The following is a 13,503-nucleotide window of genomic DNA, read 5'->3' as shown; positions in this document are numbered from 1 at the left end:
GGACTCGACTAGTCGAGGTGTAATGTCCACCAAATCCTTTCTGTCGATAGACCAGATGATAGTGCGGAAGGTTCCTCAGTTGTTTAGGCTCATAAGGGACATGGGAATCATGGGACTCGACGAGTGTTCGAGCAAACTCAACGAGTCCAAGGCAATCTCCCCATCGTTGAAGATGAACTCGACGAGTTGTTCATACAACTCAGCGAGTCATAGACTGGACACATTCATATGCTAAAGATGAACTCGACGAGTTTAAGGAGGAACTCGCCATGTCGGTTGAAGATTGATTGAGGTGTTGTTGAAGGTGAAATCGTCGAGCTCTTTCTAGACTTGACGAGTGGGGATGGGTTTGTAGTATTATGTGGGAGAAGGGACTCGGCGAGTTGGCGGACCAACTCGGTGAGTCTGGTCAACCAAAGAGTTGACCTGACCAGGGTTTGACTTTGAATTTGACTTGGATTCAAGATTGACCCTTGTAGGGGTTGTGAGTACACATTGATAACTTAACAAGGTTGTCGTGTAGGGATTGAGGAGTCGAGGAGAGCCGACTTTCACACCGAGGACAGTACCGACACTACACAACATCGAGGTGAGTTACCTTCCATTAGGGGTGGGTTTATGGCCACAATGTCGGCCCGCCAATAAGAGTAATTGGTAGATATTTGTCTTCGTGATAATTATCTTGGTATGCTTATGAGATATGCTTATGTGATATGCTTATGTGACATACTATGCGAGTTAGTGGTAGTAGCAGGGAATAGATTTTCCCTGACTCGGTTGTTAGGACCAAATGGTAGGTCAGTACCCCACATATGCCTGACCGTATGACTATATTTTTTATTGTATGATAGAGGTAGGGGTGAAATAGTCCCCGTTGCCTGTTGGGATAGACCGGAGGGTAGTCGGTACCCCAGAACGGCCTGAAATGGGTAGGTCAACACCCCATAATGGCTCGACATGGGTAGGTCAGCACCCCAGAATAACTTGACGTGGGTAGGTCAGGCACCCCAGAATTGCCTGACAGTATGTATGCTATGTGATTGTATGGTATGTGGTATGATGGGGGAACTCACTAAGCTTTGTGCTTACAGTTTCAGTTTTGGTTTCAGGTACCTCCTCGTCTAAGGGGAAAGAGTCAGCGGTGTAGCAGCGCATCACACACACGCATATGGTTTCTGCATGGAGTTTTCTGGGATTGTACTATGATTTTCATAACTTCGATGACATGGTATTCAGACATGTTGTTATGTTTTATTTGTAAATTGTTATGACATTGGCAATATTTGGTAAACTATATTATGGATATCTTAATTAAAAATAAAATTTTTGGCCTCAAAATTTGGGATGTTACAGTACACTCTAGTATGCCCTGCATACTCATTTACCACATTTTCTCTAATAAGGCCAAAATGGACAAATGCTCATAAGATCAAGGTTTACAAGGTATACCTGAGCTTGGGATGTTACATTAACCTTCCATTTATCAGCCTTCAGTCCCATTTCGACCCCTTTGCAAACCCTAATCTATTTGAGAGCATTTTTGAGCTTTATGTGTATTTTTGGTGAACTTGAAGAAGGAAGAAAGAAGAGGAAACCATCTTATAAGAGTGGAACACTTTCGATCTAGAATCACATCACCATTTGACGCCATGTGAAGGTAAAAAGCTCTAACATGATGAGACTATGCTTAAATCTTGTTTAGCCATGAGTTTGTGTTCTTTTGGTTCCATTAGCTTAATATTATGAGTATGGGTTACTCTAATTCATATAAGCTGTCCTTTCAGACATTTTGGATGGTTTAGAAGCATAAACATGTGGTCTTGGTCATTAGTTCCCTTGCATGCATGAGCTAGGATGTCTTAATGAGTTAAGAAGTTAGGGTTTTGGTATTAAGCCCTTAATAGCCATGCAAGATGTTTGCCAAATTTTGGTTCACCAAATTCTAAGAATTCTTCTAGTTTGGTTGACGCTTTATTGATTTTGAAGCTAAAAATGTTAAACTATCATGTTGGTCGCTATTTTTTGGAAAGCCTCCAAAGTTTATTGTCATTTTAGGCTAAAATGACATATATAGGAAAAATGATCAAACTTTGTTGTTTTTCATTGATAGAACTAAAATAAAGTGGTTAAACCATAAATATAACCAAAATATAATAATCTCTCCCGTAGTTTGTTTATTAGTATAAATTGAATTACTTATTTTTTATTATTTCGTTTGTATTTATTTTGAAATTTACTTTAAAAATACTTAATGTTTACATTTTGATCTTTAATATTTTCCTTAACAAAATGCTTAATATTTATATCTTTACGTATAATTTTTTTAATTAATTCAACTTATACGTGTCTCAGACCTAGTGTTAAAAAAAATTAGAAACTAAACATTTTATTTTTGTAAACTATAGATATTATGTAACCAACAGGACTAAGTTTTTGATAATAGTTATTTTTGTCAAAGATACTATTATTTATAGTAGTTATATTATTCAGTTTTCCTATTAAAAATGTTAAAAGATAATTATTCTGGATAAGGATCAAAACCGTAAAGAATGAAACTATAAGGATGCCACCGATAAATATTTCAAAAGTTGACAACTACGAATTCTACTAAACCATGAGATCATCTTCTACAATTTACTAGAAATAATACAAGAAATGAATCTTTTTTGAAAAAAAAAAATAATAATCTTGTAAATAAACTTTATGTTTTATATCCATTCTTGTTTCTTGGTTAAACGATGAAGTCTCTTTCTAGTTTCTAACCAGAGTCCCCCTACCTCCCTACTCTGTTCTCTAATTTTCCTTTTATTTTTTCTCTTTTCTCTCCATCTTCATCTCCAAATCTTTGCACTCGTTACCCTTCTTCTTGTCCTTATATTCTGAACTTTATAATCTCCTTATTTTATTTTGCCCTTTCTGGTTCATTTTTTTTGTGGGTATTGATTGTACAAGCACTACCCCCATTGGAGTACCCTAATAATCCAATCTTGATTTGTGTTTTTTTTTTGAATTTGGATTCTCTTTTCCAAGAAAGTTAACAAAAGCACCCTTTAAGATTTTCGCTATAAATAATCTTTGGGGTTGCATAAAGCATAACCGGTGAGAATTTCAATGGGGTTTTTTCAACTATGGCTGATATCTCTAGTCACGATTCCATTCCTATGTTCGTTGGAATCAGTGAACGGAATTGGGGCAAATTGGGGAACGCAGTCGTCGCACCCACTGCCGCCGGAAACGGTGGTGAAGATGCTGACAGATAACGGAATCCAAAAGGTGAAGCTTTTTGACGCCGATTATGGTGCGCTAAAAGCTTTGGGTAAGTCTGGAATTGAAGTTATGGTTGGAATTCCTAACGACATGCTTGCTACCATGGCAAGTAGTATGAAAGCTGCTGAAAAATGGGTTTCGAAAAATGTCTCCGATCATATCAACAATAATGTTAATATAAGGTTAGTATTTCGTTGATTCTTGTTTTTCGTTATGATTTTAGTTAACCCTAGGTGCAATTGTTATGTTGCTTGTTCTTGATTAGTGAATCTAAAATCTGAATTATGCTCATTTACTGTTTGTCACCGGAAAAGTTACTATTTTGTGTGATCGGAATGAAAAGTGGTGGAGGGTATTTTGGTCTTTTCAAATTAGATATGAGAACTAGTCTCGATCCCGTCCATTGCATGTCAAATGCATTGTGTCATGTGATCATGTCTTGTCAGAATGTCTCATTGCTCTTTTCGGGATGTTTGGTGGTTTGTTTTCAAAGCAATATTGTGACTTTTGATAACTAATAATTAAGTGGTTAAAGTTATTAAATTAGTTAGGGAATCTCACATTTATCACAATAATCGACTTTCGTATTTTAACTTTGGGAGCCTTTGTGCACATGTGTTTCATGGGTTGAATAGGGTTAAGGACGATTTAATGAGAATTTGTCTATTATGTTGGATTAATATCATGACAAAATAAGTTGTACTATATTTGTTGAAATCTGAAGATATTGTACTATAGGACACAATTATAACATTGTACATTTACTTTTTATATTTCTTATTACGTTTTTTAATTCTTATTGGAACATTATATTTTGAAAAATTCTCTGTTATAGTCGTGAAACTTGATTTGTATCAATGTTGTATAGGAAATAAAATTATGTTATGATAGTATAATAAATAAATAAATCAAAGGACATTGCTATTTCTTGCAAACATCTATTCAGTTATTTTAAGCGTTATTTGTTCACGTTTTGTTTTGTCAAGATTTGTGTTGAAAATACCAAAAATCATCTGTAAACCTATTTGTTATCGTCGTATTTATGTGTTTTTTTTAAACATAATTCATTTCTATGGATTTGCAAACATTGTAATAATTGTCATGACCAACTATCCAAAAGCATAAGTTTGTTTTTGTAATTTTTTTTCATTTAATCACTTAACTATTTTGCGTACTAATTAAACATTTATAGTCATTTCCACTGTTTATAAAAACCAATTTTCCATGTTACTCGATTTTGAAAAAGATCAATATACAATAAAAAAAAAACCATGTATTTTTACCATTTTCTTGAGAAAATATTATCTTTATATTTAATGGCTCAATAGCTAAATCAATAAAAATGCTTCTATGATTAAATCAAGAGAAATCAAATATCCTCTTACTTTTATTTTTTCTATATCTTCCTATTTATTAGATCAAGATAAATATCAAAACCAAAAGAAAAGATTAAGAAAAGGATAATTAGTGGATTCCACAAACATGATAATAGGAAGACAAGTAAAGAGCAAAATGTAAAAAATATAAAAGGATATTTAATTTTTCTTAAATCAATAACATGATAAAACTACATAAAGTCATTTATTTTTCAAAAAATATAATGATTTAATCACCAATTAAGCAAAATTTCTTGATTTGAGGTTTTCTTTACAGATATGTTGCAGTAGGAAACGAACCATTCTTGTCAACATACAACGGAACGTTTCTAAAAACCACCTTGCCGGCGCTCCAAAACATCCAGGCGGCGCTCATAAAAGCCGGCCTCGGCCCCAAAGTCAAAGTCACCGTCCCCCAAAACGCCGACGTCTACGAAAGCTCAACCGGTGTTCCATCAAGCGGCGATTTCCGAACAGACATTCACGATTTCATGATCCAACTCACCAAATTCCTCAACGAAAACGGATCTCCATTCACTGTCAACATCTACCCCTTCATAAGCCTCTACATCGACTCCAATTTTCCAGTGGAATACGCGTTCTTCGACGGAAACGCAGCTCCGGTGAACGACGGCGGCACCACCTACACAAACATGTTCGATGCCAACTACGATACCCTCGTGTGGGCCCTACAAAAGAACGGATTCACAAATATGGGAATCATAGTGGGTGAAATTGGGTGGCCGAGCGACGGAGATCGAAACGCCAATAATCAATTAGCGCAAAGGTTTATGCAAGGGTTCATGAGTCATATTGCCGGAAATAAAGGGACGCCATTGAGAACAGGTCCGATTGATGCTTATCTGTTTAGTTTAATCGATGAAGATGAGAAAAGTATCCAACCGGGGAACTTTGAAAGACATTGGGGGGTTTTTTCTTACGATGGGCAACCGAAATACGCGTTGAACCTTGGAATGAACAATGCCGGAGCTCTGATTCCGGCGAATGGGGTGAAGTATTTACAGAAGAAATGGTGTGTGATGAAGGATTCGGCGAGATTAGATGATCCATCGATTGCACAATCGGTGAGTTACGCTTGTGCTCTTGGGGATTGCACGAGTCTTGGATATGGAACTTCTTGTGGTGATTTGGATGCAAGAGGGAATGTTTCTTATGCTTTTAACAGTTATTATCAGAAGAATGATCAAGCCGATGAAGCCTGCAAGTTTCCGAATGTTTCGACGATAACGAAAGAGGATCCATCTAAGGGGACATGCCAGTTTAATATTATGATTGAGCCGTATTATGGAGGGGCAAATCGGTCATTTCAGTCGATTTGGTCGTTCCTTCTTGGATTGGTTATGTTTTTACTATTGTGAGTTTGACTTTTTTGGTGAAACTTTGGTGGAAGATTGAAATTTTGGGGATGTTTGATGTTTGATGTTTGGGTAGATATTTAAGAAGGTAGTTTAATTTTAATTAATGGAAGTGTGAAAGTAGAGGGATGTGGATGAATGTTTCTGAAACCTTGGGGTGTAGTTTGAGCGAATTGTATTTATATGGATTGAATATGAAACATTGATGTGCTATATAGCTAGTTCTATCCTATTTATCTCGTGGTGTTAATGTGTTATGTTTTACCCCTTATTTTTCATCAATTACAAAAGTCTGCCCTGTACAATCTTTTCTTTCATAAGGCACCAATCTGGAAATAAAAGGAAAAATAAATAAAGTTAGATTAGTAAAGATATTTCAAAAATAGTATTTGAGAAAATAATTGTACAAAGACTAACGGGGAGTATTTTTTTTTTTTCAGCAACGATAGTTAAGCGTTTCGTGGTTTTCTTTTTAGGGAAATTGTTAGAAAAGTTCTGATATTTTCGGAAAAGTTACATTTTAGTTCCAAATTTTTTTTATGAACATAAAAGTCCTGATTATTTGTAAGAACACGATAATATGTCATTTTTTGTTAAAAGAAAAAAAAAGATTTTTTTGTTAATTTGAGCCAAAATAAAATAATCAGACTTTCATGTTAAAAAAAAAAACTTGGAGCTAAAACGTAAAATTTATGAAAATATTGAGATTTTCTTAACAATTTCCTTTTTTTTTTATTACCAACACCATATATGAACGATAACCACAAGTTTAAGTAACACATCTATGATTGGCATGTGTATAAAATATATAACTTTGATTAGTCCAAATCATATTAATGCTTGCAAAACCCTATCAATAAATTATAACGTAGCAGTATATGTGGGGGTCAGTTTTGTATAATATTGTCAACACGAGACAATAAGAGAGCACATATTATGTGAAACATTTAAGTTGCTAGTGAGTTAACATCGTTTGGTTGATGTAGTTTGAGACTTTAAGTTGTTGCTTGTGTGGTTAAGAAACGACGTTTGGACATCCATTCGTAATACCATTTATGTTAAATGACAATATATGAAAGAAAAAGAAAAGCAAATAAATGATGAAAATCTTTGTACCATAGAAAGCCTTATCTATATGACTTTATCCATTAGAATATTCTTTTTTACATTAAGTTACAAGAAACTCTCATATATAATGTAAGTGTTATTAGTATATCCATTAAAAAAAGCATCCACATACAACTTTTTTAGACCGACAAACACAAGCACCAAATGGTTAATCCTACTATTAATTCTACACCTTTGTCTACCATATGATTTAAGAGTGATATATCTTTCTAATACATGTGATATCATTGAGTTACAAACCATTTGTTACGATTTATTAAACAATAAGTTTGTTTTTCACAAACTAGAAAAAACAAACCCTATTCCTCAAGATTGTTAATGGCTCACCTCGAACAACTAACGGTTAATTTTTTCTCTTAATACCTTAAATAGCCAAAACATATAAAAAAAATAAAATATTTTTCTTTTCATATATTGCTAGATTGTTCCACATCATCAATTAATTCCATCCCTTTGGTTTCAAATGGAAGCATAACAACACTAAGTCCTGAAACAAGTATAGCAACCTCAAACAACATAATTGCGAGTGTTTGGTTGCAATTTGCAACCAGTCCAATTGCTATAATCGGGCACACCATGCCACCGGTTCGACCTATAGCCGTTGCTATTCCAACTCCTCTTGCCCTTAAGTTTGTTGGGTATACCTATAAAACCAAAACAAATAACAATAGAATGTCTGTTGCTATTTTTTTAAACAGTTAAGTATTATTTAGATAAATGATGTTTATCAACATTACATAAAACGACAACACCAAAGAAAACAAATGAGAACAAATTTAAAAACATTAGGTTTCAACGGGGAAAACCTCATTTTTCTATTAAACAATTCTTTCTCCATTAAATAAAAAAATATGGATATACATTTTTCCTAGTTATCGTCATGTCATGTTAAATCAAAGTAAAAAAAGAAAACAACACCTATATGCTCTTTAGATAATGATGTTTAAATAATATTTGAGAAAACGACGACACATGAGAAAAAGGCAAAAAATATGAACAAATTTGTAAAAAATTAGGATTAGTGGGCATTTTCCTGAATTTCTCTATTAAGTTGTTCTATTGATATTAAATAAAATAAAATAAACAATTCGTTCATAGTTAAGTTATCTTCCTATTAAATTCATTAAGTATAAAAGAAACAAAGCAGAACATGGTATATATACCTCTGGGGCGTAGATACAAGCGACAATGAAGCTTGTGGAGATGAACATACGAGCTCCAAATAGAAATGTTGTAGTCATTATTTGATTTTGATGAACAACAAGTGGTAGAAGTAGAATGAATCCCGCAAGGAACATAATTTTCATCGAGATCTTACGACCTAGTCTGTCTAATATGATGGCTGCCAAACCAAGCCCGGGGAGTTCTGAAATAAAAGCCCAAAGATTTAATTAGCTGTTTTAAAAACCGGTTTTTTAGTTGAACCAGTATGGTGACGGGTTCCCGGTTCAACCGGTTCGACTGCCGGGTCAACCGGTTTTTATAATTTTCATATTTTTTCCTATTTTCCTACAAATATATACATATATAAATCATGCATTTTACGTTACTAGTTCAAATATTAAAAATATACATAAAAATAAGTTGTGGTCAATTCAAATACATTAAAATAACATATAACCATAAGTTTAGTGTTTTATATCAATCTATATACGTCAAAAAGAAAATAAAATATAATACTGAAACAAAATATAGTATTAGATGAATACAAACACATCAAAAAACTTTATAACATTTACCATATTTTTTTATTTAGAGAAAACTAAATAGATTTAAAAAAAATTACCAGAGTTTATTATGAAAATGGTTCTTTCCCATGTGTTTTTATTCGGTTTAACCGGTTTATTTTGACCGGTTTTTCTAAAAACTGGCCGGTTCAATCTGGTTCAGAAATCGATATAAAACCGGTAATAGTTGGACCGTTCTATCTCCGGTTCAACCGGTTCGACCGACTGGTTCAAACCGGTTTTTAAAACATTGTTTATCAGACATTTGCGACAATAATAACATGAATGGTAAGTAAACTTTCTCGCTAATTATTTACTTGAATAAAATTTAAAATTCAGTATAAGTAATTTATAAATCAATATTTAACTTTTTTTACAAACTATATATGCAACTACATTCACTATATAATCACGTTTCATTTGATCAAATATGTCGCAAGTAAAATGCTCCTTATTTGGTCTTAGCAAGTTAGCATGAAACAATATTTTTCATGATTTCATATTTCGTCTAATTAAACTTTTTTCTATATATTAAAAAAAACATGAAACATCATTGCCTAAACAATTATAAAAATATAGGTTTCCTATTCCCCTCAATAAAATAATAATCAGTTTGGTGAAGAACATTTGGTTCCCGTCCCTAAAACATTATTATAGTGCATGGCAACGATATCATCAAAATCCACCTTAACATTTCCATTTAACAAGACATATATTCTCATATCTAGCATTGGGAATTAGTGACACTATTTATTTCTTTTGGTTCTTAACATATTTTTTTGTGGGCATTTTATTGCAATCAATGAACGAAAACAAAGTCAAAACAGAGGTATATATATACCTGCCAAGCTAGTTACAAACACATTCGTGTAGAGACTCGAATCCTGGATACTTTCCAACTGCGAAGCAATCACATTACCACATTCGCTATTAGAAATGCTCAATTGTGAAGTCAGAAGCACAATACCATAATAAGAAAATGTATTTCCAAAGTACAAGGCCCATAACGGAAGTGTTGTCTTTATCAACTTAGGTGATAGTAGCATGGATATCGACGACACAGTAGTTCTATGATCATCCAAGGTTTCTAACGAATGAAACTCGTTATGATCAGCTTTATTTATTTGATCGGACACTAGCATGCCAATGGGAAGTTCACGTTGATTGAGTGTTGATCCTCTCTCTAAAACATCACGTGCCGCAGTCAATCTGTCTTTCATGCAAAGGTACCTTGGTGACTCGGGTACATTACCATAAAACAATAACACAAGTAGAGATGGAAAAGCAGATAGACCGAGTAGCCATCTCCAACCAAATCTAGGCATGATCGACTGCAATACAATATCATTTAAAAGAATGTATTAGTACGTAAAACTTAACTTATGATCATAAATTTAGCGATCTTACTTGATTTGATCATGTTATTAATTAGCAAGGAAAACATAAGCCGCAAATCTGAAAAGGTGAGGGTTTGGAGGCGTGGATCTCAATTAAGGAGACTAGAGAACTCACTTACTATTCTCACCTTCTTGTTTTTGTTAAGTAAGTAAGTGTTCTATTAATTTAATAAACAATATGATTTAGTAGGTACATATCACCGGTTGACTATGTCAATTAAAGTGATATTTGTTTTTTCTAAAGAACCACTTCAGACCAATTATTGTTGCGCCGCGCAACACTTGGCCCATTCGCAGTTGTTTGTTTTTCAGAAGACTTCTAATTTAAAAACTATTGCGCGTGTACTGCGTGGCGCAACAGTCGACCAACTGCTTCTAACCTCTTTACATCTTAATTTAACTTATTGCAGCAGTCTGCAGACGTTAGAAAACAAACAAATTTTTTATTAAATGTTACAGCCATTTGGTCCACCTCTTCTGCTACAAATGGTTGCAGATATGCTTCGCAGACTTCAGGCATATTCGCTTCAAAAAAACAAACAGCAACTAAATGACGAGATATAACATACCCATGCGAGTGAAGCCTCAATAATGGTTCCAACAGTCCAAAATGTTGCAAAAACAACCATCCATGTTCCTCTTTTTTGAGTTGGAACGAACTCTAGAAACCATGATGTAAATACATGTCCACACCCTAGACCAATGCCAATGAAGCAACGAAGAATCAATAATGATGTATAATTTGGGGCGAAAGCACTCAAGAATCCAGCTCCTGTTGTTAGTATGGATGCACCAAGGAAACCCTTCCTTGTAAAGCCAAAAGCGAAATAAATATTCATGTTTTCAAAAAGATAAATCCCGAAAAAATGAGTACTAATTAATTAAACTTACTTTCTTCCATAGTTATCTGAAACGACGCCCCACAAATATGCCCCCACAAGCATGCCAGCGAAAGCAACAGTTGAAATGAAGCTCTCTTCGCCGGAAGAAAGTCCCCATTCCGGTTGAATGGCCGGTCCGACGAAGGACAAAAGCATCATCTCCATGGCTTCCGCCACCCAACCCAGTCCAGCATATGCAAGCACGATAAACTGGAACTTCCCAAACCCTATGCTGGAAATTGCTTCATCTAACGTATATGAAACACCTTCATCTTTTTCAGGTGATCTTTCATGTTCCCCTTTCTCTGTTCTTTCAGTAGCTAAAATATATTCAAGTATTTATAAAAATTCGTTTCAAAAGTTGAAATCATTTGCAGCTGCATGTATACTAGTGCTTCTGGAATCATGCATGTGTGCAATTATTCTGTTTCACGATCGAGCATTTGAAAATCATGTATGAAAGTTATATTAAAGGACATTATTTCGGAGTTCCTTTTCAAATGAAGCGTTGTGTCGCATGAACCATATATGGTGTTTAGGTTTTTCGATTGTTTCCAATTTTCATTTCTTAAATTTCAATGTTTTTTTGGGTGTGTGTAATCAATTTGTCTGTAATTTGGTTCATTTGTGTATATTTTGCTTGGGTTTAAATAAAAGTAAAGAGATGAGAGTACCTGTAGAGTTAGATGATCTTTGCACTACAAAGCAAGATGCATTGCGGTTTGAAATGACTAATCTATCCCCAATCTGTTTAGTTTTTAGTATATTAGAAGTTGATATGATTAAATGCGCGCAACTATAACTTGTTGATGCTTTTTTTTTTGGCGTGAAGTAAAGTTTTAAGATTATGCAAACGTCATGAAATATAAAACTGCGAATTTAATTTTGATGAGATGATGGTTTATGTAGTTCATTTTAGCCCTGTTCTTGAGTCCATTTGAGGAGGAGAAGGAAAGCAATCCAAAAGAAATTGTGTTCTTGAGTTTTCTTTTAACATCCTTTTCTTGAGTTATTTTTAAGAAAGAAAATAGAAGGAAAAGTGTGTTTTTGAGCGTTTTTTAATGAGGGGAAGGGAGCAAAATGGGAGAAATTGGGGGTTTCTAAAGGGAAGAAAAGAAAAAAAATGAAATATGTTCTCGAGTTTAATTTAAAGAAGGAAAAGAAAATAAATGATTTAGAGGGAAAGAAAATGTTTATTTTTTATCAAATATTTCCTCTCACTTTTGGTATAATTGGGAGAGAAATAAGAGGAAAAGAAAGTGGAAGCTAAGGAATGGAAAAGAAAAGAAAAGAAACTTCTATTTACTTCCTTTCATTTCTTTCTTTCTTTTTTTATATGAAAAAAACTACTTCCTTTAATTTCTTTTGAAAATGTAAAATATTGTTTAAATCCATCTTTCTAGGCGGATTAGGAGGGGGAGTGTGTTGAAATTACATTTTTGTCCCTGCAACAACTCATTTTCTCTCAAATAAATGACAAGAATGTAAAAAAAAAAAATGTTTTTTTTTTCTTTTTTCCTCTTTCAACTTAAGAGTTAAACTTCCACTACATTTTCTTCCAACTCAACAACACAACTAAATACGTTTCCCTTCATTTTTAAACTGGAGCATAGAGATACTATAAAAATACCTAATTATATAACTTTAATAAGATTAAAATGATGGACTTAATAGAAGGCAACTTCTAATTCTTTTACTAACTACATAGAAAGATTTATCTCATAAGCATATTAAGTAAAAGAACAACAAACTTTTAAGGAGGAGAAAGAGTAGTAGAAGTACCAGAGAGTGGACATGGGATGTTAATCTAAATTCACGGCCAAAATATGAAGAAGACGACGGAAATGTTATATCCGGTGGTGGCACGACCGTCCATCCTACTGATATTGCAGAAAATGACTTCATAATTTATATTTAAATAAAATAAGTAAACGAATGTTTTTATTGGAGAACTTCAAAAAATGAAGAAGTGAAAGTGTAAAAGGAAAGGTAGAGAAGCCTACTTCAACAAAAGAAATGTAAATCTCATCCACAAACTGATTTCGAGCATCATACACCACACCTCTATTTTTTCACACATTTGAACTTAGTACATCTTCTTTTTTGCTTTTTGAAAAAAAAAAGATATTATGTTTGTTTTAAATGTTATTACACTTAAAAAAGTTATTGAGAAAATATATCCTTGAAATTCTTCCATGTTTAGGAAAAAAAAACATATTTTTCTTGAAAAAAGGGTAAAAAAAACAGATAAGTTTTCATATCAGAGATTTTAACCATTGATGTCTGCAATTTTTATTTTATTTTAAGTATTTAATGGGTTTTTGAAAATAAAGCAAGACTTTTCCAATCAA

At 33.5% G+C, this 13,503-nt stretch overlaps 2 protein-coding genes across 3 annotated transcripts; one reads left to right on the top strand and one right to left on the bottom strand.

Moving 5' to 3' along the window:
• Positions 1–2,714: 2,714 nt before the first annotated feature.
• LOC111887677 (glucan endo-1,3-beta-glucosidase 6) lies at positions 2,715–6,255 on the top strand. Its single transcript, XM_023883852.3, has 2 exons — positions 2,715–3,449; positions 4,921–6,255. Exons 1-2 carry the CDS (start codon positions 3,112–3,114, stop codon positions 6,020–6,022), a joined length of 1,440 nt encoding a protein of 479 aa, XP_023739620.1. The 5' UTR covers positions 2,715–3,111; the 3' UTR covers positions 6,023–6,255.
• A 1,272-nt stretch (positions 6,256–7,527) lies between these two features.
• On the bottom strand, positions 7,528–13,139 carry LOC111887693 (organic cation/carnitine transporter 7). 2 transcript variants are annotated; one of them, XM_042896369.2, is made up of 7 exons: positions 12,935–13,139; positions 11,827–11,899; positions 11,163–11,457; positions 10,841–11,078; positions 9,716–10,205; positions 8,311–8,513; positions 7,528–7,791 (listed from the first exon to the last, which is right to left on the bottom strand). In XM_042896369.2, exons 1-7 carry the CDS (start codon positions 13,055–13,057, stop codon positions 7,555–7,557), a joined length of 1,659 nt encoding a protein of 552 aa, XP_042752303.1. In that variant the 5' UTR covers positions 13,058–13,139; the 3' UTR covers positions 7,528–7,554. The 2 variants fall into 2 exon arrangements, with proteins under 2 accessions (XP_042752303.1, XP_023739636.1); XM_023883868.3 differs by having other exon boundaries at positions 11,163–11,472; positions 12,935–13,138.
• Positions 13,140–13,503: the final 364 nt, after the last annotated feature.

This window comes from Lactuca sativa, chromosome 7 (assembly GCF_002870075.4).
Source record: "Lactuca sativa cultivar Salinas chromosome 7, Lsat_Salinas_v11, whole genome shotgun sequence".
Classification (NCBI taxonomy): Eukaryota; Viridiplantae; Streptophyta; class Magnoliopsida; order Asterales; family Asteraceae; genus Lactuca; species Lactuca sativa.
The sequence above is the reverse complement of the archived record's forward strand: the minus strand, read 5'-3'. Positions and strand labels throughout refer to the sequence as shown.